We start from the raw sequence: 26,814 nt of genomic DNA on the forward strand, positions 1-26,814 counted from the left end.
TTATACATGCATATATATATATGCATATATGTATGCATTACGTGAAATGGTGAAGAGAGCTAGATCCAGAGTAGCCCACCGTAACTATGTATGCACTTGTATATATATATATACAATATGCTATAAGCCTATCGATTTGGTTTTTCGGGTGCGGGCTTGCTTCCGGTTCTAGTATAACTATACACCTAGCCTCTGTCTGTAGTCTACAACTGCCGGGTCTAATATCTTGACTATCGTATAATTTTTCACTTTCTCCTATTGCATAGCCTAAGAAAAATTCTATCAATTTTTTTTCTTCACCTGGTTTAGAAAAAATCGCATTCAAAACTTATGCAAATATGTATTAATCATACACGTAACATAATATAGATACGAGAAAAATTTGTCTACAATAAAATAGAAAATTTGTGGAACTGTCTAGTTCCTAAAATTTTCATAATCAGGAGAAAAAATAAAATAGTAAGATATTGGAAGCCCGATTGAGTGCCAGCGAAAGAGTCAGTCGGGCTGCCACAATGCGGACTGTCGAAGTAGACACTCGCTGCTAAGTCCGACGCGTCTGACGTAGCGCAGACCTCAACCACTTCTAACTCCAAAACGATTCCAGCAGCAGAGGATGCGCATGAATCCAAGCTTAGGATGAACCAAAGTTCAACGAATCTGACCATGATTTCATTGTATAAGAGAAGACAAAATTTGATAAATATAATTTTTTTTTATACTCAACATACAATACATACCTAAAAGCATTTTTTTTTTTTAAATAAAGTTAGATGATATACAGTAAAAAAGAATTGGACAAAATTGAACCTATTTCTACAATCGGACCCAAGAAATCAATTCACAGATGTATTCCAAACCCCTCGACGTTATAACCGGGAAGCGAATATTAAATGGGAAAATTCGCGCCGCGCGACAGGCAGGGAAAATTCTGTGAAATGCGAGGAACCGGAAGCTAGAAGAGTCTTCGAGGCGCTAGGCTGCAACGATAAAGCAGCGAAAAGGGAAACGACAAAAGAAGAAAAGTAGAAAATAAAACCGTACATAGAAGCACTCGGATAGCGATGCAGCAGCAGCAGAAGCAGCAGCGACGAAGCGTCAGAAGTCAAGAGAGTATAAAATAAAACGTTCATTCTTATAACGGCGGGGAATGGAAAAAGCCTGCAAGCGACTATAGGGGTAATATTTACAACGTTCTATGCAGTCTCGGGAATTGCCTATAAAGAAATCTGGGCGTAGCTTTGTACGCGTCATAACGTTGTAACGTAAGGTTATCCGGTGCAGGGCTCGGTGCCAAATTAATAAATATATCCCCAGTCTATTCCACTCCCCTAGAATATGAAAAAAGAATCGAAAGACTGAAAACCATACCCTTGTACCGCATCAAACTAGCTACCGACTGCCTGCCATGGGTACTTAGATATAACTGCTGTGGATATACAGAACATACACAGGAAAGCTGCAGCATGCCAATATGTATTTATGAATTATGTGAATCCCCCCTCCTCCGGACGATATTCTGCATCCCTGACTATTTAACATTTTTTCCGGCTCTTAACCCTTTCGGTCGTACAATTTTTCAACTCAATGTTTTGGCCTGAATTTTGTTACTCGGGGGTTTTTGAAGTCGTTGATCACGAATCTGAAGTCAAAATTTGGTAATTTGAAACGGGGTGAATATTTCATCAATTCATTTCACAGTCGGTATACCGAATCGTATGGCAATATTGCTGGATCTATGAATATATATTATCTCGCGAATATATTTCTCGGCGCATTATCAAACTCGCTACGTGACCCAGATTATATTCACATGCATTTTATCATCGGAACAATTCCGCAGACCCGCAGCCGCGCTTGGAAATGACTTGAAGTATTTTCATTCCGTTATGAAAAATGCTTCCTGTTGTTGGTTGGGAAGCAATGAAAATTATACGTAAAAAATTGTGAAAAAATAATGATATAATTTTACTAATTTCGATTGTACTCTTCGCCTACAATTTTCCTGCAGAAACTAAAGCATAACTTATAGATCCTAAGCCTTCACTTAAATTATTCTTATGCATGCCAGGTCGTCTAATTTCTCGTCATATTGCTTGGTTGTTTGTTCCTTTTCTGACCTTTCTTTTATGATCCCATACTTGTTATTTGAATTATGCATAATTCCTTCACTTTTTTTCATCACCGGGGTGCTCGTCAGTCGATTGTCAATCATCAGGATTGGTATACAGATTTGCCAACAAAAGATTAAGTTATTCCAGCTGTATATGAACGTAGACATAACTACGCACATATACAGAGGTACGAAATTGTGGCGTGTATATAAACTGATACATATGGTTGTACACATATATAAGAGAAGAAGACGAGGATCGGCAGAGCCGTTTCGCACGTGTATTTTTATGAAGATAGATAGAAGTCTGGCGGATACGCCTTCGGATGCGTATTGTTAGGGCCTATAGCCTTCGGCCATCAGTCAATTTGACAGATTTAACAACCCTCTCTGACTTTTCACTTGGGCCGACTGTGCAGCATAAAGAAAAATGTGTCTCGCGCTTTTGGGGTGCGGGGAAGTTATGCGGGATGCGTCTGCGTGTATAAAAGTTGTGAGAGAATAACAGCCTGAGAAACGAGAAAGCTGCAGGGAAGAAAAAAATGACACAAGAATTGTTACACAGCGAGCGAAAGGCGCTAAGGCATAAGAAATTTTAAGTTATGGCATCCATTAGCCGAAACAGTAAGCGAAAACTTCCGCGATATTGTATATAACACGGCAGAATCAGGAAATCTCAAGTTTTTTTCATGTACTTTTTCATCTCGAATGAGAAAGTTTCATACTTTATATCCCAACACATGGGAGAAATCACAATTGTTGCAAAAGACCAAATTAATTCCATCAATCGCACGTAATTGTATCTATAATGTATGTTAGGTATAACATCATGTTTGCACCATCAGTAAATTAACTAGAATGTATTTAGGGATGCTAAAAGGTACCTCGAAATATTAAACGGAGAAGTGCCTAATTCTACACTAGATATAATACTGAAACTTTAACCCAACTACCCTCTATGCTCTGGCAAAACTGTATGCAGAACGAGTTTCACGTTTTAAACGCGAAAACAGCGCAACTACGTTCCTTGTATGTACTGTTATAGTTTATATTACAAACCTGAAAATTAGACGCCGTAAACGTACGTTTTTCGTTTACGGGATAGAACTTTTCACTATTACACTTTACGGAAATTATCCAACCTGAACACCAACTTTGGCTTTTACATTATCGTTACTTTCCTTAATCTAGAAAATGTAGCGTCTATCTGAATAATGGTAATTTTAATATTCTCACTTGAGAAATGTCTATTATATGGATAATTTTGCTAATAGGTTCCGAATTCATAAAAAAAAAAAAAAAAATTTCCTTTCAATGTGAACAATTTTGCAACTACAAAAAGTGTTTTTTTTTTTTGTTTTTTCTTTGTTTTTCATTTGGTTAGAATTCCAATTTCAGAAATCTAACGAAGAATAAAATTACTTTCAGCAATTAATCAATGATACACAAAATATTATGCAGAATATTTCTTTCGACAGTAATCGACGAAACTTTTATCCTAAAATTTTATTTTTTTATAGTTCCCCCAGTTCACACAGTAGTCAAAACTGTAATATACGAATTTATGATTTTTTGATAAACTTTGGAAAGCGAGAATTAATCGTGAATAGTATAATGACTATGGATTAAAGTATATAATATTGTAGTTGGTGAAGGGGTGAGGTAAACTAGAAAAAAACAAAACAGAAAAAATCAGACAGAAAAGAGAAAACTCATTACGGAAAGAACCTCTACCTATATGTATAGATGCGGTGAATCTATCTATATGTATACACGTATACAGGTCGGATAGAGTGGGTACGACTAACCAAGAGAGAGAGAGAGAGGGTGAATGCTAGTTTGCATAAATTTAGGAAATACAACGAGGAAAATCGATATCCGCATAGAGATTATAGATGGTGGACGGTAGGCGCCACATAGCCGCAGCCTCCGTCGCCCCGTTGCTCGTGTACATAGATGTTAGTATATACATATATGTATATATAGACACATATATATATATATATATATATATGCTCATCTCGTACGTTATACATGTGTGCATACATATATAAGCACAGAGTGTATACGTACACATGCATAGATCTAGGTATGTACACACAAGGATAGGCAATTCACGTACATGTAGAAACAATTTTCCGCCGTAACTGCCTTCACGTTCCTTTTTCTCCTTTGACTGTTCTGTTTCGTTTTTTCAACTATTTTTTTTTTTTTTTATTTCTCCGACGATACAACAAGATATTTCAAACAGCATTTTATATCCCTGTTCGATGTATATGTATATAATAGGCGTGTTGTGCATTGCTCGGATTCAAGGCAATAATGTTTTCTCTTTTTCATATAATACATCACTATTATAAGATTATAGAAGTTGAATATCACGGCGAATTAAGATTGTAGTGAAAAAAATCGAATTGCGCTTGAATTATGTGTAGAATTAAAAAAAAAAAAAAAATCTGGGAGAGTAGGCAAACGATATAAAAATAAATTATAAAGAAATAAAGGATCGCAAAATAACTCAAAGCGCGCAGAATTCCACGCAGAGAATAAATCCAAACTTTTGTACAGTCGTAAATTTATAACGTGATGCAGTGGTCGCAGTATAAAGTATATAGGTATACAGATGCACGTCTATTATACGTATGCAAGTATACATATATCTGTTTATAAGCCAACCCAACCCGACGCTTCAGAATTGTTGAAATTTAATGTAAGCTTTCGAAAGTTTCCCCACGTATACACACGCATGAATGTATACACGTACAAATACATAAATGTATCTGTGTATTTACATGTATGCATTCTGCGATCTAGTTGCTGCAGCGTAAGCACAGGCACATAGAATATACTATATATATATGTACACTAGCGCTAGGCATTCGTTTTTTCTCCATCTTTCGCCCCGCTGCAGATTTGCACTTCGCATGAGCGTCAAAACGGTTTTAGGAAATCATTGCCGAGTCGATGTAAGGAAACGTCGATCTTATTTCGGAACCCGCTGATGCTCTCCGACGGTAAAACAGGTTTCAAAACTCAATTTCGCTGCGAACAGACTCATATGCCAGAATTTGTCAGCCTTTTTATATACGAATTCCGTGAATTCGACGTTATTTGAATGTCGAGGAGACCGCAGTTTGTAATTAATACTGAATAACTGAACTACTTTTTGCATTATACGAGTAAGCTAAAGCCGTGATGCAACGTTACAGACAGTTTTCTGCACGTGTGTTTAGCTTTCTGTATTCTTCGTGTTTAAGGACGACGAAATTCCGCGAACATGAAGGCAGCGGAAACTGGCTAAAAACCCGGCTGCAGGACTCGGCAGACCGATGAAAACCACGAATAGCGGACAGAGGATATAGGTATGTATGTATACCAACCGGCGGACTAGACTGCAGGTATCGATTTCGTACATGAAGAGTAAAGAGAAAACTCAGCGGTGTTCGTTCGTTCGTTCGTTCGTTCGTCCGTCCGTTGGCTTTTCATAAACGGCTAGCCTAGCCTAGCTAGCTGTGTATATACGCGCCTTTCCACCGCTCTTGTATGTATGTACATGTGCATGTACATATGTACATTGCTCTTATCGGTATTTCCCGACTGTATAACTTCGGCAGTTTCGTTTCTTTCACTAAATACCACTGCTGCTAGCTGCCACTGTCGCTGCTGCTTCTGCTGCTGCATCGTGGGATTAAAATATTGATCAACCGCAGAACGGGAAGAAAGTGGACGATAGGTAGGAACGGATCCTCAAATGCCGATGAAAATAAGTAGGTATAAGGTATAAGTTAGTGTTTCGTTCGGCCTCTTTGGGACACATAACGAGAACATCGGTTTGACGGGAAAAGGACAAATCGACCCGAAATTCCAGTTAATTATCATCAAACCTCGATTGGTGTTGTTACGGTGTGCATATTATAAGAATGACCAAAAATAATCAATATACGATCATTTTTTCCCGACTAATCGAGTAGAATCAATTATTTTTTTTCATGATCGGTTTTTGTTTTCTACTCCCATGAACGACGCGATACAATATCAATTTATGCGATTGAAGTATCGATTACCATTGTCTCACTTACTAAGTACCTATTTAATATAACAAGTGAGAGATAATTGAATATTTTTACTTGAAATTATAAAATATTTTTAATGAAACTATAAATTATCATAAAACTCGCACAAACTATTCAGACCGCGTACTGAAATTTATGAAATTTTGGTTTCAAATGCACAGTTTCAAAAGAATACGAAATAATCCATTAATCGATTAATTTTTACTGATTCAATCGAGTCGTTCGATTATTTTTTTCGACTCGATTAATCGATGCATCGTTTATTTTTAGCATAGTGGCCATCACTAGTGGATATCTCACGATCAGATGTAGCTTTTATCTAAATTACCGGCGAATTACTGTGGCAACCACAATGAGAATTAATTTCTTGGGCTCTTGTGTAATGAGCCCGATGACAATCATCGGGAGGTTAGGTTACAAGGTTTCGAACACTGCTTGAAAAATCGGATAAGAAACTAAGACTCACCTGCAGTTCTTCCTTGCACTGTCTTTCCTCTTCGAGGCTCATTCGCTTCTCGTGTTTCTTGTAGTATCTCCGCTTGGCTGCCTGTAGATTGAACCACGTATACGAGAAAGACTTGACGAACGGTAGCAGAGCTTCTATAAACGGATGGAACTCATCCTGAAATCAATTGCATCATCGAGTGTTACAAGTCTGCGTTATTCTTCCCTACAACCAGTGACAAAAAAGATTATACCATCAATAAAAATTTTCTTTAAACACACTGAACACTGCTCCATGCGCGTGATTAAGAAAAACAGCTTTAACATTGAACGGTCATTATCATTATCATCATCATCATCATCATCATGCTCGTTGAAGTTTTAATCACAGAAGGATAAACACAATAAAGTAAATCAGGTGAATTGGGAAAGCGTTTATTCTACAATAAAACTAATATTACAGATTTCACCGTAGTTCTTTCTCTCTCCATTTACGAGGTTGAAGTTAGTAACGTTTTTGTAATGATATATTGAAGAAAAAATCACTATTTTCATAATTTTACTGAATTTCAGACAATTCAAAAATGGTGAAATAACGGTGACTTATACGATGCAAAGAACTACGCGGAAGATTCGAACTTGTACATTCTAATATGTATGTATGCAAACGTAGTAGTGTTGAGAGTTCGTGAGGGTTGAAATGTCGTCGACCTTTTCGTGGAGGATTTTCTCCCTCTCTTCTCAGCTAGCTCGAATCCTGCGTCTTCTGTCTACCGAACATACCTATATCGCAATTCTGCATCATTGTTGAAATAGCGGAGTTCCGCAAAACGGAACCGAAAACAAAAACGAGCGAAAAAGAGCTTCAATTATGGCCGTGTGATAAAAGAATGAAAAAGCTTGAAACTTTGAATGGAAAAAAATATCTATCCTTATTTGTTATGCACGCTATCGATGTCCGCGGTGGTTGCGTTACACGACTGCAAGTTAATGCGGAACTGATTCGAGTTGAACGAATTCCCATCGAATATTTGCTCAACCTAGATAGAATGAACGTGCACGTGGTTTAAATACACCGACATGAGTCCTCCGTTTCCAACTTGGTCAACTATTCAACACAATTTATGACTTATCAATAGTTCGAATAGTTGACTGTTGGTGAACGATAAACGTTTCCATACTATCATAAGTAAACAATTCGCTGCATAATTTCTGTTGTACGAATGTAATCATCGAAATTTTTAACACAAGTTGACAAATACTCGTTACTTGTGAATATCGAACCGCGTTACAGTATAAATATACGCGTCGAAGGCAATTGAGATGACAATTTAAACATACAAATCTGTGAACGTAGTTCTCTTTAAACGATAAAATGTAGGCAGAGCAACCTTTTCGATTTGCACGGAGAAAAAGTAATTGATCGTTCTGACGATATTACACATAGTATAGTATATACATACATACGTGATGTCACGTCACAATTGTGACGATTTTATTCGCAAGCTCACAGCAGTCTACTACTGACATCTGTTGGCACTGGTGAGTCAATAATACTGGGAGCTTCTTGCCAAGATTCTTTTCACACCGAACGGTATGCACATTTACGTTTTATTTTTATTCTCATTACCGTAGTCATCGTAGTCATCTTCGTCACTATTATTGTTATTATTTTTACTTTTTACGCTGTTATTGTACCGTGTCAAGGTGTGAATAATTTTTTACGTACCAGCTCCTATAACAATTTGTCGAACGTTAGAAAAGGTAGAGAAAAATCGCGTTAACAATCAATTTTCCAGGATCACAGGTAAAAGGATTATTCCAGAAGGAAACATCCGCCTTTACGCTGCAGAGTGAAAGAATAATGGTGTACCTAAAGGTAAAAGCTCAATCACAAGACATCGTGACATCATCATGCCACGTGTTACGTACGCGACATGCACAACACGCATGCAATCAAGCTCTTTATCGGTTAAACTTTTCCATCTTGCACTTGGAATACGATATTAGGACGATCATTGGGCCAAAGCAAGAACTGCAGCGTTATTGCGCAACGTGGCGCTAAAATAAGAAATATTCTAGAGAGAGGCGAGAATTGGAAACAGAATAAAAAATAAGCATCGAAAGCTCGTGGCGACACCAACCATCGAATAGTGACAAGCACGTTGGCCGCTGTAGCACACACTACCGTCTCTCAATGTTTATTCCACCGCTAATAAAAGTTAGCTAGATTCAAGCCGGGGCTGCTGAGGGCTGCTGATCGACGCTCTTTCTTCGTTCCACGTTGTCAGAAGTTGTTGCAGCCCGCACGATGTGCTAACGGCAATAGTAAGAGGACTGCAGCGAAGTGGTCGCGGAAGACCTCCTCTAGCCCCTCTTTTCTCAAATACCTTCGACTCATCTGCTTTACTTTTTTTCTTGTTCTCTCTTCCCCCGCACTTCTTTTCTTTTCAACGGCTTCTTTCGACTTCTTTTTTACTTTTTCACAATTTCTTCTCCTTGGCTGATTTTTTTTTTTTCTTATATATACTTGTATAAAATTTTATTAATATTCTTATCTTTCCTCGGTTTATTTTCTCTATTTTCGATTTTCTCGCTCACTATGTTTACCACACACTTCGAATTTATACTGTGTTCACATGTTACACTGCAATAAAGTTGGTAAGTTTTTTAAGTGTGTATTCTTTTTGCTTCTCGTTTTTTTACTCAATCGCGGCGCCGGATTCCGACTAGTGTTTCAATTTCTTCCTGATGAATTTATCCACATTTACAGGCTGGGAGCTTCAATTCTATATTTATATTCGCATTACACAGGGTTAGGTGATATGGTGTGCATAGGTATATAACTTGCGCGCGCGCGCAATATGTATATACATGTAACTATATATCTATTATGTTTTTAACGCGAGGGACACATTTTATTTTTAAATATTAAGTTGGAACAAGACGAGAACAAGAGAAGACAAAAAAAACAAGAAAATATAAGGAAACCACGAAAGAACGAAAGAAGAATTACAAAAAATACAAGACGTACTGCAGAAATGACCGACCGCAGAATTGTTTTGTTGTATTTTGATCTGAAGGACTGCGGTTGTCCGACTACATAAACGTTATAGAAAGCCTAATTTTGTTGGTCGATGTGCTTTTTTCAAAAGTGCGAAAACCTGCAGCCAACACGATATTAAAGGCTATATCTCATGCCCGACGAATAGAGTTACAACTGACTAAAATTAGTAACAGGTAGTACTACCACTGCAGTCAGTCCATTTATACTTTCATTAGCTAGATATATTTTCCTGTTCATATGTTATTTGAGTAAATCTGTATTCGCGAGTTAATGCAAGGCATGTGTGGCGCGGTAGCCGTTAAAAAAACAGTCGATCAACGATGAAACCTGCTTTGAATTTTTTTTTCCTTAAAAAATGATGAAAAAATGAAAAAACTCCAGAACGAAAATCTGTGGTAAATTATTGGTCAGCTCTTTTCACCTAATCCGCGTCATTCCCGGCGCTATGATTCGCACTACGATTCTATAATTCGTTTATAGTAAATGTGCGTATAAGAAGAAACACGACACAAAGGTATATCGGTGACCATTACGTATATGTATAATATATAAACACCGTTTCTTTTAGATCGGCAAAATTATTGTTTCTCAGCTCCTTCTTCCCTGGCACACGCGGCAAACTTGAGATGCTCTCTTTATCTTTCCCCCTTTTGTCTCTTTATATTATAAGGTATGCGCGTACGTACAACCAACTTGCGTGCGTATCTCTATCGTGTATCTACGTATCCCTCTCTCGTCAGAGAGGGAGAGAGAGCTCTGTCTCACTCTCTCGCGATCTTAGCGACTCTTGCGAGAGAGAGCCAGCTGGGGCGTTAGCGCGCAAAGAGAATCGACGACGACAGAGTCGCGGCGGCACTGAGCAATGACGATCTGGTGAGAACCAGCAGACCGGCAGCTCTCGCTCGCTTCTCCTCGGCTCCACGTACATACAGGTATGGCACCCCAAACCGTCTATTATTAGCCGTTGTCCTAGCCTGCTAGATTGCTGCCCTCGACGACCAAAACGTCACCCGCCGCCACACGCGGCTCACTTCGCCGCGGCAGCCTCGCGAAGCGGTATATTTGAAGAGCCTCTGTGCCGGCTGCGTCTTCATTCAGTCGAGTCAACCCTGTAACGGACTTCGTTGCGATGGTCATTCCCCTGCCGGTAGACGAAGAAGCGCGAAACTAAGGACGTGCTGTTTATCAAGTCTTCGCAATTCGTGAAGAATTTGCCTAGCTAATCAAGTCTTCAGCAATTGTAGAAGACTTTTTCAATACTCAGACTTGGTACATACAAGCCATGTTTGGTATTCTTTTGCCAAAATTATACTTTCAGTCATAGTGGAATGCTTTGCGTAGTCCAACCTCAAAAATGTCCATGTCCTTGCCTTATCGCGGTTTATTTACAACTTCAAATGATCTTTGTTACTTTTTATAACCCCAAAAACCTCCGAGTAAAGTTTCGGCCAGAATCATGGAATTTTTATGGTTTTTTCGATTTTAAATCCACCATATTGGATTCGCCATCTTGGATTTAGAAATCATCAAATTCTAACTTCAGATTCATGATCAGCGAACCCAAAAACCCCCGAGTAACGAAATTCAGGCCAAAATATTGAGTTGAAAAATGTCTGACTGGTAGGGTTAAACGCAATTAATTTTGCAATCTCAACACCGTGCGGATGTTTGGAGAATACATCGGTATTTCAGAATCAGAAAATTACGTCGAACAAAAGCGAATATATTCAATCGATTGCGACGTATTCTTGCAGTGTTGGGCTTCCATTTTTCTATTCATCCTTGCGTATCAGGCAAGGGTTAAACTATCGTTTCAGCAGCTTTACATATTATTTAGCAATGCAATTTGTCTCAAACGTAATAACTGATGCATCTGCAAGCGGGGAAGAACTTCGCTAGTGGGAAGATTCGAGATCGTTATGAAAATTGCAGTTGTAAATGACATTGTAAAATTGTTTCTAGCCTATTTCATGCAACGGGGATGTGGAAATTATAACAATTCCAAACGACGTCGGTATGCAATGAGTGTGATAACCATGCTCTTGTACAAACTCCAGTGGAATAGCGTTGTAGGCGACCACTAGGCTGCTGCAGCCAATCGATAGCCAAACTTCTCTGTCTGGCGAGACTGTGGACAGACGACTACGACGATACGGATTCGCACTGCATACTCGCGTTATGAAACGCGGCACACGTGCCACTTCCGTCTATGCGGAATAATTTATTATAACGCTCTTTTCGAAAGTCCTCGCTATTCTCATTCCACTTTTTTTTATCGTCAACTTGCAGCTTAAAAACGCTTGCTTCTCTTCGGAAAGTTAGTTTGCCAACTCTGAAAAAGAGGTTGAGGAATGACCTCGTGTTTGTTGAGATATCTTCAAGTTGAGCAAACGGCCCGTATGGTTCCGATTGATATAAACAAGTTTGGCATCGTTAACGATGTCTGATTGAGGAATATTCCTCGAGGCTAAAGCTGTACAAGCTTTTCAAAAACTGTTCAGTTAAACCGTAGAATACTCGTAAACATAACCGTTGGTCAAGAGTTGAAGGATATTTCATCCCCGATACGCGTCTCGGAGTATACCATTAGAATTGGGAAAGCTCCCGTGTTTGTCTAGACTCCACACCAGACAGTAGGATAATATGAATTTGTTTTCAGACCAATCTGCATGATTGCTGTATGGCGTCTAGATCGTGAAATGGCAAGTGGCGAGGAACAAGGAAAAAACGGAGCGAAAAATATCTGTCTGCAGTTGGCGAAACTTTTTTATCGCCGATCTCTGACCATTGCGGAAAAAAGTCGTTTGACAAACGGCTGCACCACCGGGACTAGCTAAGACGGCTACCAAAGAACGTAATCAGATAGCGAGTAGACATCTTCGTCTGGCAAGGTTTACTGAACACCGATAGATTAAGATCTGGAAGACAGAAGGGAAAATAATAGTAGGAGAGATAGCCGAGTACTATACCGTTGGAGGACGACGGGTATTAAATCTTCTCTCCGCGCGTTTGCAACGTAATTTCTGCAGTTTCAAGTTGTTCTGCACATGCAACTAATATTCCGATAGCTACCGATGCTTCTCAGTAGATCCGATTTTAACAGTTTTTCACATTTTTGCGCAAAGGATGTATAATTGTTCCGTGTGAGGATAATTGCGTCCAATGACCAGATACTGTATCATCCACTAACGAAAATTTCAAAATATTTCCGAAGTGTTAGTGTGTGCTTTGACGAACCACTGATTATGAGTTGATTTCAAATAATGTGTAGTAATTAGTGTTTTCGTAATCAGTGTACTTATCGATTCGAATTATTGTCTCATTCACCTCTCAAAATATCATCCAGGTTCGCCAAAATGATTATGGCCGTTTTTTTTTGCATTCTGACGACGTCTCAACCATTACTCTGATTCACAGTTAATTTGCAATTCAACTGTAAGTAAAGAGTCAACCCTTAGTACACTACTACCGCATTATGCATACTTCTAGTACATGTTCACTCTTCATTTATTCATTTTCTAATATATATGAAGACTGAATTGACAAAAAATGATTCATATTTAGCCAACGAATGAGAATGACTATTTCGGTGCAAATAATTATTATAAGGAAGAAACAACAAGAGGCAGTATATTTGCGGTATGATCAACAATGTTAGTTGCACGATTGTAAGCATGTTCAAGCAGTTGAAAGAAACGGATGCAGTTATATTCAGTTAGAGACAAAACTAATATTGATATCTATAAGCACCTGTCCTACGGAAGGAGCCTGAAGATATGTCGACACATCCGGTTCCACCATACAGCTCCTTAGAGTATCCGGGATGAACATGAGGAGATGTGTAGACGATGTCAATCCGGATTGTTGATGTTGCGTTTCGGGGTAATAGTTTTGACGATAATTACAATGATGTTGATTATTCGGTAAAATTGTTGGCGGTAATGAGTTATTATCACTGAAGATGTTTCTGTTATTACCGCCACAACGGTTATCTAGGCACTCGTAAATATTGGCGGTTGGTCAAAAAACCGTATTAAAATGTACTAAGGAAGAAAATAGTAAAAAAATATCCTACTACTAATATTATTATTTCCCGCCGCACAGAACTCGAAGATAGAGCGTCAACCTCTGCGGAGATATCAACGAGAACAAACACCACCGACACCACAATTAACCGTCGTTTTGTAATAAGTACAAATAATTTGTTGACTCTTCGGTGATCTCCTCTTCGGCGGTTCGAGGAAAATATCTCGTGCAGGTAATCCCTGTAGATCGACTTGGAAAGGTAAAACCTTTCGATTATACTCTGCTCTATCTTCCCTGCACTATCGTCGGTCAGTCTGGGATTCTTCTTGCTCCTGCTCCTCTTGTTCTCGTTTTTGATATTCGGCGTCGCACTGGTCACGCTGCCGCTCTCGTACTTATTATCGTTACTGCTATTACTGTTGTTATTATTATTATTATTATCTTCGTTGTTATGGTGGTGGCTGCTGCTGCGGTGGTGGTGCTGGTAATTGTTGGGTGGTGCAACACCGCACCCACGCACAAGCATCCTACCCAAACACACACCACACTTGGGGATAGAGTATAAGAGATGTTCAAAATGTGTGTATAAATAATAAATAAACAAATAAATAAACTCAACTATCAGACCGACCCGCAGCCGATGCTTACGAGGCGTCGTACACCCTCGTTACCGTGCGGAAGACGCAGTCCCAAACTAGTGGAACACCACCAGCTACGAGATGAGAATATAGTCAAGCCTTGCCGCTTACCGCTTGCGTCGGCGTGCGTTTGCAGGGGGTCGAGGGGCACGACGTTTGCAAAGCGCAAGCTCTGAACACCCGAAGAGTCGCGACTCGCGCCGCAACGCTGAGCTTCGCTCTCCTCTCTCTCCTTTCCGCCCTCTCGCGCCTTGTTCCGCTTGTCTTTCAGCCCAGAGGGGGGGATTCCCCCGTTATTACCAAGCAACGGGGTTAGATGCGCGCGAATCGTGGTTCTGCTCTTCTTTTTTTTCGTCTTTCACTCGCGCCTTCTCTCTTTTATTTACCTACCGAGCAAAATTCTACTTATTTTCCCCGCCGAAAATCAACGGCAATTTTCTTCTCCTTAGTTATAAATCGCGACTTGATGGTATTGTAATCCTTGCAAATTCATATTGCTACTTTTTTTTTCTCTTGACAATCAAAATCTCGAAATCTTATTGTATTTGTAATTCGATTGGTAAGCAGAGCGATGTCCGATAATTTGGTAGAATCGCCGTTTGAGGAGAAAATAATTTATAAACGATCCATAAACTTCGTTTTCTTTCAACAAATCACCAACATTATAAATACGGTAAGAGGATTATCAAAAAAATTGGGTCGACACCAGATATAACAGACTTCGTACTCATCGATAAAAAACTCAACTGCAGTCGATAAAAGCCACCGCGCGCTATTTTCGAACGGAAAATACTGTTACACATCGTACTATAGAACTATATTAGAAATTCACTCGTAATTTTCCATATTCTCGAAAAAGATTAGCTTTTCTGCAAACCACTTCCACCAACCATGTTACGAATAGCCTTTTTCGAAGCAAATCATTTTCAAACGAATTCACACATTGTCCGCGAACTTTGTCATCCAGAAACCCTGTATTTTGTATGCACGTAGTTATTTTCACTTAAACAACAGGTAAAAAGGAATAAGGAGACACTCAACAGATCGTACTTAATCATTATTATTATTATTACTAGCACTATTATAATAATTATTCATCGATTGTTACAGTATTATATATTTTTTTTTCTACAAGAATACGCACTGATAAGTGACGTAAGGCCGGAATGGCAACAGGTAAAAAAAATTCGATTGACATTACGTCACCACATGAGTGACTAATTGGTGGAACGACTTTTAAATACAAAATACCAATTAACAAGGGGTGACACGGTTTTTTTCATCAACATTTGAGCGATTCAATATAGCTTACAAGTCCTATAGTGACATCCCGATTTTCCTTCAGCTATAATCTTGTAGCTTTGTGCACAGGCTAAAACTAAAAACGGATAATAAACAAAAGTTTACTTTATTTAACGGTATCATTTTAACGAATCAACACAACTAACAATGAATAATGAATACTAACCCTTTTTAAAAATTCCTCCGCACAGATTCGAGCTCTCGCATTCACGGAAAGTTTCATTTCGCTGATTTCCTTGTCTATTTCCTCCATGAAATGGATAACAAAGTCGACCAGCTTGTGCTTAAACATTTGTTCAGTATGGAAGTTTGTGATTAGAAAGCTGATATCGTACCCCTGGAAAAGAAAAAATGACAATAATTGTGGTTCGGTTGCTCAAGTATTAAAAAAGGCTCTTGGTCAAAGTAAGCGACTTACATCTATTGGTTTCCTCCTCAGTATAACAAAATTTTCAGCACGCATCATCATAAACCTCATAAATTTGTGGCATAATATTTTTTCGATCTCATCAGCCTGTTTGACAGATATGCTAACTCTGACGCTATTGATGCTGGATTCAATCAGCACCCTTTCTTTGTCGTTTCTGCTTATCATCACTGGGGTCAGGAGAAGCTCTTTACTCGACATCACCTCCACCTCTGGTTTATTGTGACGCTCTACGTCCTGGGAGGAAAAGTTTTCCAAACACATTGCTGCTGTCAATGTACGTCGCACTGCCGTTAGATAAGGCTTCAATGTTGCCGACTGTAAAGATACACCATTAATAAAGATAAGTGAACATGTATATCACTCTGTGGCTAAACTAATAAATGTTTGGGGGTAAAAAATAGCAAGTTTAAATCAGATCCTGGAACTATTGGTATAATTTATCCGCATTGGTTTTATTAATTAAGATTCACAAAGAAGATTATTTAACGTTTCGATGTTGAATGGATATTCGAACGAAATAAGTTTAGGTCTAACAATTTTGGTGTAGGGATTTCAGAATTAAATAGGTGTACTTTAATGTGGTAGGTATCATATAAATTTGTAAAGCCTTTATTCTGCTCATTTGCTGCCAAGCTGAGACCATATCCGTTGCAAAAGATAAGGAAAAAGAGGTGGAAAGCAAAGGTAACCATAACCTATCTTTTAACGTAAAAGAAACATGAATCTACTTACCATTATTTAACCGTATATTACCCTTATCTGAGCCCGTTTAATTCCGGTCCGTTTACAAGCTTCGGTCAAGCTTTCTATAGTCAGTTTCTCAATTTCACGTCCTATAATCCTGCTACTAATATTTCAGGCTCAACCCGAGGGAAATGACACATTCCCAAGCTTGTAGGGTTGGGTTGAGATGATAGGCTGTTGACCATTCTCCTTGACAGATTTGAGACACGCCTCTGCGTCGCCATCTAGCAGCGGCAGTAGTACTAAACAATTCGACTGCTGTCGACCGACCGTGGCTAAAGATAAATAACAGATGATTGAAGCTTCGTGATTGCGAATCATGCTGCCAAACCGCCGTGAACACTCGGCCGTGTGCCCATCTGATCGCAAGAGCGTCTTTTATTTACGAAATTATTCTAATTACTACTTAGTTCTCATTGCCTGGCATCAATATTGCATGAAAACAGTCTCACGATGGCTCATTTTACTCCATATTTTTCCCGGAATGGCAGAACGCACCTCAGCAATGCGCTTTTTGGTCCCTGAAATGCGGGAGATGTTGTAATAGTAACACGTGTCAAAAAAATCACAATTTTTTTGTCAATTTTCGGGATATTAGTAACCTTCCTTGATTCCAATACGAAAGAGCTATGCACCATCCAAATTTAAATCCTTCCCTTTACTTGTTTATTAATTATAGGAGGGAAGAGAATGAGTTTGCTCGGTCGGTAAGGGTAGGACTGCTACATGCAGTTAAATCCCGTCTCGGATCCGGTGGGCCAAGGCTCTAGGCCAGGAGACAACTTGGGGTTTCTGCATTACCGACGTTCGTGTAAAATTCCAATGTACATGAGTCGATAACACAGGAAACTGCAATTTCCCCACCCTGTCCTACATAGGCAGGTAGGCGGTCTTTGCACGCAAAGAACCAACGGATGAAAGGACTTAAAATACGTTTCACATCAAGTGCAGATGCGGGGAATCGATGAGTCGTTTTCCTCCGCCGGAAGCGATAGGTTGACTCGTTGAAGTTCACGGTTGAAGCTCGATAATCGCAAGTATCGTTTGCTTTGTGGTTGTCGGTAGATTTGTCACCGAAGGTAGAGATTCTTGATTCTCCCCTCGGCTATTGTACCCAGCATCTCCGCGGTCCCGGGATCGGAGGAGATTGATTTGTGCCTCGCAAACGGCCCGGTCGTCGGGTAAGAGTATCGGACGGGTGTTAAAACGTGACCCCGAGTTTATCGCGCGGAGCCGGGATGATATGCTCGAAGTATTTGCCCGTTGGCTCGGGGCTGCGTTGCCCTCGGATTCGAGGACGTCTGCTGGATTTCTTCTAAATTAAAACCAACTACCGACTACCGTTTGACACGCATCGCGTTCGCCGTACCCGGCAAATAACGCGAGATTGTCTTTTGTCTTTAACTCGCGTAGCAAAGAACGGCAGGCATCCGTTTTTCGCCGCTTTTTAAACTGCCGACAGAGGCGATCTGCTGATCTATCATAGTCAGACATTAAAGAAGCGAAAAAAAACACATCGCGTTAACCTCGTACCACCGCACCACGCGTTTATTTGACAACGGAAACCCAAGATGGCATCGCAAAGTCAAAATTCTGTCAACGTAAATCCGCCCGCTAACGGGCAATCCGCATCACCTGATGTATCCGCTCCAAAATCGTCTCAACCCGCTCAGGACACAATGCAGCTTCAGCAACAGCAACAGCAACAGCAACAGCAACAGCAACAGCAACAGCAACAACAGCACCAGCAACAGACAAATAATTTTGAACCAATTGACAAAAGTTCATCGAACACCCTTAAGGTATACTCTCTGTTAATCTATTACAAGCAGGAGAAACTTATCGTCGGCTGAGCTAATCTGTAATTTTGTATTTTCATCTTCGACATGACATAACTGTGGTGGCACTGTGCAGGAAGTACAATGACCGAGATTATGCAGCTTCAAGAATTCCCTGGTTTATCTTTTTTAGGAATTTTTCTCGGTTCGCTTACCAGATTAGTAATCCCAGATAGATAATGCAGAGGCGTTTGTTCTTCGTTGTAAACTTTCTACCACCCATTGTATTTTACAGCTTTTTTCTTTTTAATCTAAGACTCGGAGAACCTGTCTGGTTTCACAAACCAAATTTTCCATTTTTCCAATCAATTGCCTGTTTTTAACACTTCTTTATAACACCATATATCTGGTCACAAAAACATTCCTTAATACAAATCATGCAAATCAGACTAAATTTAATAATTAGATAACTGAAGAATTCAATTCTTATACACTCTCAAGTACACCTCGTAAAATTCTTAGAAATTGTTATCTAAATCGATGATCAGTTGTGATTGTTTCTACTTTGCAATTTGTATGTTATCTAAAACATTTGAAGATACTTCATCCAAAGTTTACTCAATCTTTGACACTTTATCTGATTTTTATTACAGTCTGAAGATTAGATAAGATTTTTTTTTGTTTGTCTCATACTTATTATTCAAACAAATGCAGAATCTAAGGGAAAAACCTAACGAGGGTTTTACAATTTTTGCTCCAAATATGTAAATCACTTGATCATTATTCCCATCATTATCGTCATTATCAGAAAGCCAAAAAGAAACTATATATTGCATTTGTTTGTCAGTAAATTTTCAAACCTTAGTTTATACTCCATTAGTTTCAATCCAAGCAAGTGTCAGGAAATGCAGTTGAAATCAACTGAAAAATCACATATGTATCTTTACAGCGTAACCCTAAGATGAAACTGAAGAAAAAAGATCTGCTAAAACTCCTGGGATACTTGGAAGGAGAATTGCAGGCACGAGACATCGTCATAGCAGCTTTAAAAGTAACTTCATTATATCCTAAACATCGATATACCGCCGATAGATTACTTAGCTCTGAAAAAAAGAAAAGAATGAGCAAACATGAAAAATTTTCTATTTCAGTCAGAGAAAATGAAGCATCTGTTGAATTCGCGTTATCTTTGTGGTACAAACGATGCTCAGGCTGCTTTGGCAAGGGACGACGCCGTTTTGGGTGGTGTGATAGTCGCAGATAAGAAGCAAGTTGATCAGCAAGTGGCAAGTCTTGAAGCTCTGGTAATGCAGCAAAGGCGGACGCAGTGTCGTATGGCAAAAGTTCTTAAGGACGCAGAGATAAGGCATAGAGCGGCAAGTGTAAATTTGAATGAATCGATTAAAGTTTAATGTGGTGCCAAAAACAAAAAAAAGAACGAAGACAAGAACCACCGAACTAAGCCAATGCTGAGATTAAAACGAGGCAATTTGATTGAAATTTTTCAGGTGATCAAGGAGTTGGAAGAAGAGAAACGAAAACACGAGCATGACACGGCTCAAGGTGACGACATAACGTACGGTCTTGAAAAGGAGAGAACGCGTCTTAAAAAGGAGCTCGAACTTGAGAAACAGGAGAAGAAACGAATCGAGCTTGAGCTTAAGAAAGCCAACGACACACTGGAAGAGGAGAAGAATCGGCAAAAGCAAATCGTCTTGCTTCTATTAGCGGAGAGAAAGAAGATAATAATGAAGTACATAGAGGAACGTAAAAGGTCCGAGGATCTGGCCCAGATTTTGAGCGAGGAAAAGGTGCGGATAGATTCCATGGCCGAGGGGCTAGAAGAGGAAAGCAAAAAGTCGCTGCAGATGGAAGCCGAGCTTGAAAAGCAGCTGGCACAGTTTGACATGGAGAGGCAACAGTACAGGCAAGCAATAATGAAGGAAGAGAAACGAGGCAAAGAACTCGAGGCAGAAATAGAAAAACTCAAAGCTGAAATGGAGACGTGGAAGGACACTCAAAGCCGAACCGGACCTGCTAGGGTAGTCGGTGCTGCACCGCCACCTCCACCCGCGAAACCTGCTAATTTAGCAGCAATGCCAACCATGAGGACCGCAACTGCCCCGCAAACGCGTAAGTATAAACGGCGTCTTTACGAAAAGGTAATTTCGAATACCAGTTTCATTCAATACAGCTTCATTTTCATTCTCGTACCTTTTTTCTGCCAAGTGAAAAGCGCGGTCCTGGGAACGGGGACGCCTATGGTGAGCAGTAAAGTTGTTCAGCCAACAGCTACCGTATCTAGCGTTCCAGTAAGCGGACCCAGTAAGTTTCCAACTTTCCGAACCTCCGCTTTACAACTTGGATTTAATTACCTCCTGGATTGTTAAAAGAAGGAAATATCGGTAAAGCATGGAATGGGATTACCAATTTTTACTTTATCATGGTTCACTTGTTACAGCAACGGGATTTGCCCGGTCTGTGACGCCAGGGCAAGCTTTGAGGAACGTCGCTTACGCCGCACCATCACCGGCAGTTGGAATTGGCGAGACTCCCGTGCCAACGGAGCCACAGGTAATCCAACTACACTTCCCAACACATTCTACTCTCATTTAGTATTAGTACTAAGCCTATTTTCACCTGAAGATGTTAAATGTCTGAAACTATGACAATAATCATTCTGCTCTTAATCAATTAGTCACCGAATACCATAGTTTGTGGTACTGGGTATTGAAACAAAGAAAAATCTTACCTTTTTGTAACATGCTCTTCCGTTAATTTGCTGTTTGTTCGTAAAATTGTTAAAACTCACAAGTTTATGTATATAATCTAAGTGTCTTGAAGGTACGATTTTTATCCACGTTTCCGAGATCATTTTTATGGTATTTCATTCTTCAAAGTAAATAGGCTCGTAGCTGTTGAAATTGGAATAAAAAGTATGAAAGATTTATAGTTGTTACGAAAGATGAACAAAAAACAGGTATTCATTTTCACAATATCAACTGACTAAGAATCGTCGTTCAACTTTATTTTTATTTATTTTATTTTTTTATTTCTACGTACGATGCAGACTTTTACGTAATTATTATTTCTTGATAATAGTAGTAATAATAATAATAATAACATGTACATGTACATATATACGTATAATGTACGTGTATACATATTGAAATAATTGACAATGCGTTAGAGTTTGATTTGTGTAAGGTTTAAATCTGAATTTTCCTTTAACGCAGCATGCAAAAATAACGTACCTACGTAATTAAAATACATACGTAATACCGTTGCCAAAAACTACCGCACTTAATTCTAGTCTTAGCTTGTTAGTGATTACGATACGTTATACCTGTATTTATTTTTTCCTCTCACAAGCTTTCTTGTTTACTAAGTTTATCCGCGAATATACGTCGCTCCCAAAAAATGAATTTAAACAGTATTTTTTCTTTTCTTTCATTTCTCGTTACGTATATACATAAATAGTATATATACATATATTCTTGTTATTCTTAAGCTCTTGTTTTAATTTTCGGATATTCTAATCAATTCATTCAATTTACCGAGTAAATTATCTCTATTGAATATAGAAAAAAAAAAAAAAAAAAATCACAATTGACATTATCCAAGTATACTCGCTACAATGCTTCTTTAAGTTAACAAACGAATATTACATATCTAAGCACAAAATTTTATTACTCTTATTGTTTTTCATTTTGTACATAATGAGATACGATTATTATTTGGTATGTACAATTATTATTCCTTTATTAAAAAGCTCTATGCAACTCACTACTGAGAGAACCTTATTTCAAATCTTCTACCTGCTTACCCTCCTTTAAGCACCCTATCTGTAACGCCTCTTCATTAATTATGTTTCCAGAAACCAGAATTCAGTCCGAATTATTCCTACGTACACCTTGTTTCTAGTTATAAATATGTACATCGCTTTCTACACACACACACACACACACACACACACAATTACTCGAATATGGATTCTTAATTATTGCAGTGATTTTTCCACTGAAGTAAAAAAAACTTTAAATACTTACCGACTTTATATACGTCAACTGAATAACTCGGAATACTAAAACCCTCCTCCTTCCTCTAGACAGTAATTGTTGTATCGTTGTCCCCGCATACTTATTAACAGATCTGTTTGTTGTTTGTTTGTTTTTTTTTTTTTTTTACCCTTCCTACATTTTCGTGGATTTCGTTGAATTCCCGGTCGCTTTGGTTTGGTTCTACATTCTAACTTGGAAAATTGAAGATTAAACTATCGGGTTGGTCAAACGAGATACTGTTATCCGTTCGTTGATTGCTTTCTTAGGCACTAGAAAAACGCCCGATCGCCGCAGTGTCGTCGGCAGGTCCGACGAATGCCACAAAGCTCGCAGCGGTTGGACAGAGCGGTGCAAAGCTTCCTTTCCACGGGTCGACAGGTTCGCCTCAAATACCCGGATTACCCCTGGCTAAAAAGCCGTCGATATCTCGAGGAGTTCCGCCGCCGGTACCACCCAACAAACCTGTCGTGCCTCCAAAAAAAGAAGCGGCGTACCTAAGGCGAACAGAAGCGGCTCAGCTCCCTCAAGACTCCACAAAATTTGCCAAACAAAATACTTCCCATCCAGCTACGTCAGCCGCCTCTGTCCTGTCCCCGAGCACCGTCTCCACCTCCTCCTCGCAGCCCTCGCAACAAACTGTCACCTCCTCGAGTCACGCGGTCGAAGAAGAGGTCGGTATTATTATGAATCCACGTTGACGTCATTTAAGTACAATAGAAATTGGTCGAAAATTGAATCGATGGTGTTGATAATTTATCGAAAAGAGTTCACGCTTTATGGACTTACCGTTTCTTCTACTTCTATTCAATTTCAGAGCACTCCTCGCTGATATGAGAATCAGGACGAAGATCAGTTATCTCGCTAAGAAGAAGAAAAGCGTCTCCGGTCACGCAAATGCATATGTATATACAGTAATATCGTATATATACTCATATATACACTGTGATACACATGTATATAGATAGTAAATAGTGTATTTCATAAGAGTTCGACGGAGGGATGCGAGACAATTACGAGGAAAGAGTGCGAGGGATGGTACTCGTTTAGATGTACAAAATTCGTCTCAGGAGTCGCACACATTCGTCGGTTACTTATTTTAATTATTGCCAATAACGTTATTATCAGTAATAATATTATTATAATAATTGCATTAAACAGTTTGTATATTGTTAGATTAGATTAGCTAGCCAAACTAGCTAAAGTCCCAAGATTTTGTCCCGAAACTCAAAACCGACGGTTCTTTTATATCGTTGAGATTATTTCGGGAAGAATTCTCCTTTAGATAAATTAATCCGAGTAAATGCCCGATGATTCTTAGTTCAATTCTCTGTCGTTGGCGTAGACTGTGTTACATGAATAAATTTAACTAAATAAATAATAATACTAGTAATAATAGGTGAACTCTCGACGAGGAGAGATAAGAGAATTGTAACATTACCATGAGACGATCGGTATGTAAAAACCGGATATTCGAAAAGTTTCGAAGCCAGGATTAGCTACTTTCACTGCCTCGGCGAGATTGATTTTCACAAAACTAAAGATTTCATGAGACATGCGGATGCTGTGAGAAAAGTTGGTAGCTACTTGTACTAGGTATACAAATAACTAGTTAATCGAAGGCAGCTTGCTGAATCAAGGAGCGAAGATATTTTCGAGATTGAATGAATTCTCTTGTAATTAGTTTATGACGAACGTGAAACGGCTTACTGCAAAATCCTATGTCGCAGATAATGTGGAATGTGTAACTGAATTATGTAATCCTTTGTGATATCGGATTTTGTGGAGTCCTGCGTAAGCGTTCACCTGTACTAATACACATATACACACCTATGTATATACACTATACATATATACATGGATGAATCGCGAATAGGCATGTCTTTAACGATAAAATGAAGTTTTCTTTACGACGTCTGAACAAAGAATTTCAGGTATTATCTGTACCTTGCGTTTATTCATAATTATCGTATCACATATTATACCTATACAATACATAAATGCGCTTTTATAATTAATTATAACTCAAGGTACTTAGGTACTTACCAAGTATGAATATGGAAAATTCCAACTCGCCTCAAAAACTCGATAATGCTGATTTACTTATTGATTCTATATTTATCTATTTTCTTGAGAAAAAAGCAAGTAACTTAAGGCTAATATGATAATGATAATAATAATGATAATGATAATAATACTAGCTGAAGATGTCAAGTCTCAAACCGAAAATTTTCTACAAGATAAACAGGAGACATCGATGACCAATTACTTGCGTTCCTGATTCAGTTGAGCTGGAATTCCTGCTTCAATTCGCATATTATTTGGCAACCAAACAAAAATTGACGACCACTTTTACCGCTAAAGCGGCAGCTATTGTTATATTACTGAATTCTGTTTCTCGTACAAGTCTTCCGGACAGATTTCTCCCAAGATATATCGTTCTGGATTATTGCGATTCGTAAAATCGATCTAATCTGTGAGTTTTCTTTCATCGTTTGAAGCCCCGAAATATATTTGCTTTCTGTTATTCGAAAACTCTTTCTTTTACCTTTCAGTTCTGAAATTCTCCATAACGATTGAGTAAACGTTGTACGAATGCTTGCAGTTTGTGATGTTCTTAAAATTTTTGTACATAATTAATAGCAAACTGATTAAGAAGTCGATTGACCGATTGGCTGATTGATTTTTTTTTGTTTCTAAACTTGTAAATAATACTATAATAATATTTTATAGCGCTCTATACGAATAGATATTTGCGCTTATCTTGAGTTATACACATTTAGGTAGTATTTATAATAGGTCTGTGATTTTCATATTTTTTTAACTATACCATATTATTTATATTATTGCCAACTGTGCGTGTGGTGCAGTGTATTGAAAATTATGAATTTTTGGTTCAGTTTGCTTAAGGATTTCAATTAGTAGATAAACCCTAGCCATAATTTATACTTGACTCACGAATACCGTTTGATCGGTAAGTCAACATAGAAGTGTAGTTTGTATACGCTATGTACATACCGAGAGTATTGCGATTCCCTGAAGTAAGATACTCATGTGCGGTTCAGCAACAACGTCGCCTGCGAAGAGCGTGCGTGTAGAAAAATGTATTTACCTAAATATGTATGTATGTAGTACATTTTCCAGCATCATGCAATTACAGTAGAGAAAATTAAAATCAAGAAAGGTCTTGATGCCAGGGAATATAAATGTAAATATAAAGACAAAACAAATGTTAAAAATGTAATGGTATTAATCGACTTAGCAGCAAGTAATATGATAATGACGATGATATGTGAAAGAAGAAACAGAAAAAAAGACGCGATTTGCAACTGCTATCAACAATATCGATCGCAAATCGACTTTACTTAAGAAATACACAAAGTTTATCACACAATTTTACCGCATTTACATTACACAATTTCTCTACGATATACGACTGATTACTCCACAATCATGCTACGGCTAACACACTACCCCGAAATGTTAATTTTGCAATAATACTATTGTTATCATCGTGATAAGACTTTGATAGGAAGAAAAATAGATTAAATGATTATAAATATAATGTACATTATACAGGAACCATGCTTATCGAATAGCCTAAAGCTGTTTGAGTATTTCGAAAATCCTAAGTTTTGATCTGTACAATATTTTTAATACAACAAAAATGATGGTACGCCGTTACATATATATAAGCTGCATATTTATTTGTACGTCGGCTATCCGTCGAACCGCGTGTAAATATCCCCGTGTACTCGACATGAAAATGATCATAACTTATTCTCATCTAGCAAGAAAATTGTACTTAACGTAACATGTAAAATAAAAGATCTGTGTGTAGGTATGATGCTCGTAATTACGCCCATATCGTCAGCCTACTAAAAAATATTTTGTAATAAATCGCATAAAATTATGACCGAAATATCTACTATGCGGTTTGTTAATATATATTAAACATTGCGTCGTTTATCACAGAATAATTTTCAGTAGGGTATCACAATACAAATCATGGAGCAATATTAATGATTTTATATATTGTGAATTTCAAATTACCCTCATAGTGTATTCCACTATAATTACCCTCGGATGATCGTAATTGTCTTCTCAAAATCAAGTTTTCTTACCGAACACCTTTCGTGGA

At 38.4% G+C, this 26,814-nt stretch overlaps 3 protein-coding genes across 9 annotated transcripts in view; 1 reads left to right on the forward strand and 2 right to left on the reverse strand.

The window, feature by feature from the left end:
• LOC124411989 (nuclear factor 1 C-type-like) overlaps window positions 1-15,547 on the reverse strand; it is a 37,702-nt gene extending 22,155 nt beyond the window's left edge. The window contains exons 1-3 of one of the 5 annotated variants that reach the window (XM_046891611.1): window positions 15,412-15,547; window positions 13,448-14,164; window positions 6,653-6,808 (exon numbers count right to left, since the gene is read on the reverse strand). In XM_046891611.1, the coding sequence (XP_046747567.1) occupies window positions 6,653-6,808; window positions 13,448-13,528 (237 nt within the window). In that variant the 5' untranslated portion in view covers window positions 13,529-14,164; window positions 15,412-15,547. Of the gene's footprint in view, window positions 1-6,652; window positions 6,809-6,884; window positions 7,120-8,093; window positions 8,320-8,774; window positions 9,160-13,447; window positions 14,165-15,411 lie in introns of those variants that run through there. The other 4 variants (XM_046891612.1, XM_046891616.1, XM_046891614.1 and 1 more) reach the window with 4 other exon arrangements.
• A 95-nt stretch (window positions 15,548-15,642) lies between these two features.
• LOC124412011 (actin-related protein 2/3 complex subunit 4) lies at window positions 15,643-17,034 on the reverse strand. Its single transcript, XM_046891661.1, has 4 exons — window positions 16,826-17,034; window positions 16,082-16,408; window positions 15,830-16,000; window positions 15,643-15,739 (listed from the first exon to the last, which is right to left on the reverse strand). Exons 1-4 carry the CDS (start codon window positions 16,826-16,828, stop codon window positions 15,734-15,736), a joined length of 507 nt encoding a protein of 168 aa, XP_046747617.1. The 5' UTR covers window positions 16,829-17,034; the 3' UTR covers window positions 15,643-15,733.
• A 733-nt stretch (window positions 17,035-17,767) lies between these two features.
• On the forward strand, window positions 17,768-23,547 carry LOC124411993 (CTTNBP2 N-terminal-like protein). Of its 3 annotated transcripts, XM_046891624.1 has the most exons (9): window positions 17,769-18,519; window positions 18,556-18,639; window positions 19,565-19,666; window positions 19,767-19,991; window positions 20,124-20,748; window positions 20,845-20,940; window positions 21,077-21,189; window positions 22,943-23,347; window positions 23,491-23,547. In XM_046891624.1, exons 1-9 carry the CDS (start codon window positions 18,409-18,411, stop codon window positions 23,503-23,505), a joined length of 1,776 nt encoding a protein of 591 aa, XP_046747580.1. In that variant the 5' UTR covers window positions 17,769-18,408; the 3' UTR covers window positions 23,506-23,547. The 3 variants fall into 3 exon arrangements, with proteins under 3 accessions (XP_046747578.1, XP_046747580.1, XP_046747579.1); XM_046891623.1 differs by lacking the exon at window positions 23,491-23,547 and having other exon boundaries at window positions 22,943-23,390; XM_046891622.1 differs by lacking the exon at window positions 23,491-23,547 and having other exon boundaries at window positions 17,768-18,639; window positions 22,943-23,390.
• Window positions 23,548-26,814: the final 3,267 nt, after the last annotated feature.

This window comes from Diprion similis, chromosome 10, assembly GCF_021155765.1.
Source record: "Diprion similis isolate iyDipSimi1 chromosome 10, iyDipSimi1.1, whole genome shotgun sequence".
NCBI classification, from domain to species: domain Eukaryota; kingdom Metazoa; phylum Arthropoda; class Insecta; order Hymenoptera; family Diprionidae; genus Diprion; species Diprion similis.

What these genes read in the sequence shown, in the direction of transcription:
- LOC124412011 (XM_046891661.1), bottom strand. An exon ending in TGAGGAGGAAACCAATAGAT is followed by an intron (nt 16,001 to 16,081) that starts GTAAGTCGCTTA and finishes TTTCTTTTCCAG; the next exon opens with GGGTACGATATCAGCTTTCT.
- LOC124411993 (XM_046891622.1), top strand. Translation starts at nt 18,409, where the DNA reads ATGGCATCGCAAAGTCAAAATTCTGTCAACGTAAATCCGCCCGCTAAC. An exon ending in GTTCATCGAACACCCTTAAG is followed by an intron (nt 18,640 to 19,564) that starts GTATACTCTCTG and finishes GTATCTTTACAG; the next exon opens with CGTAACCCTAAGATGAAACT. An exon ending in CAGAGATAAGGCATAGAGCG is followed by an intron (nt 19,992 to 20,123) that starts GCAAGTGTAAAT and finishes GAAATTTTTCAG; the next exon opens with GTGATCAAGGAGTTGGAAGA.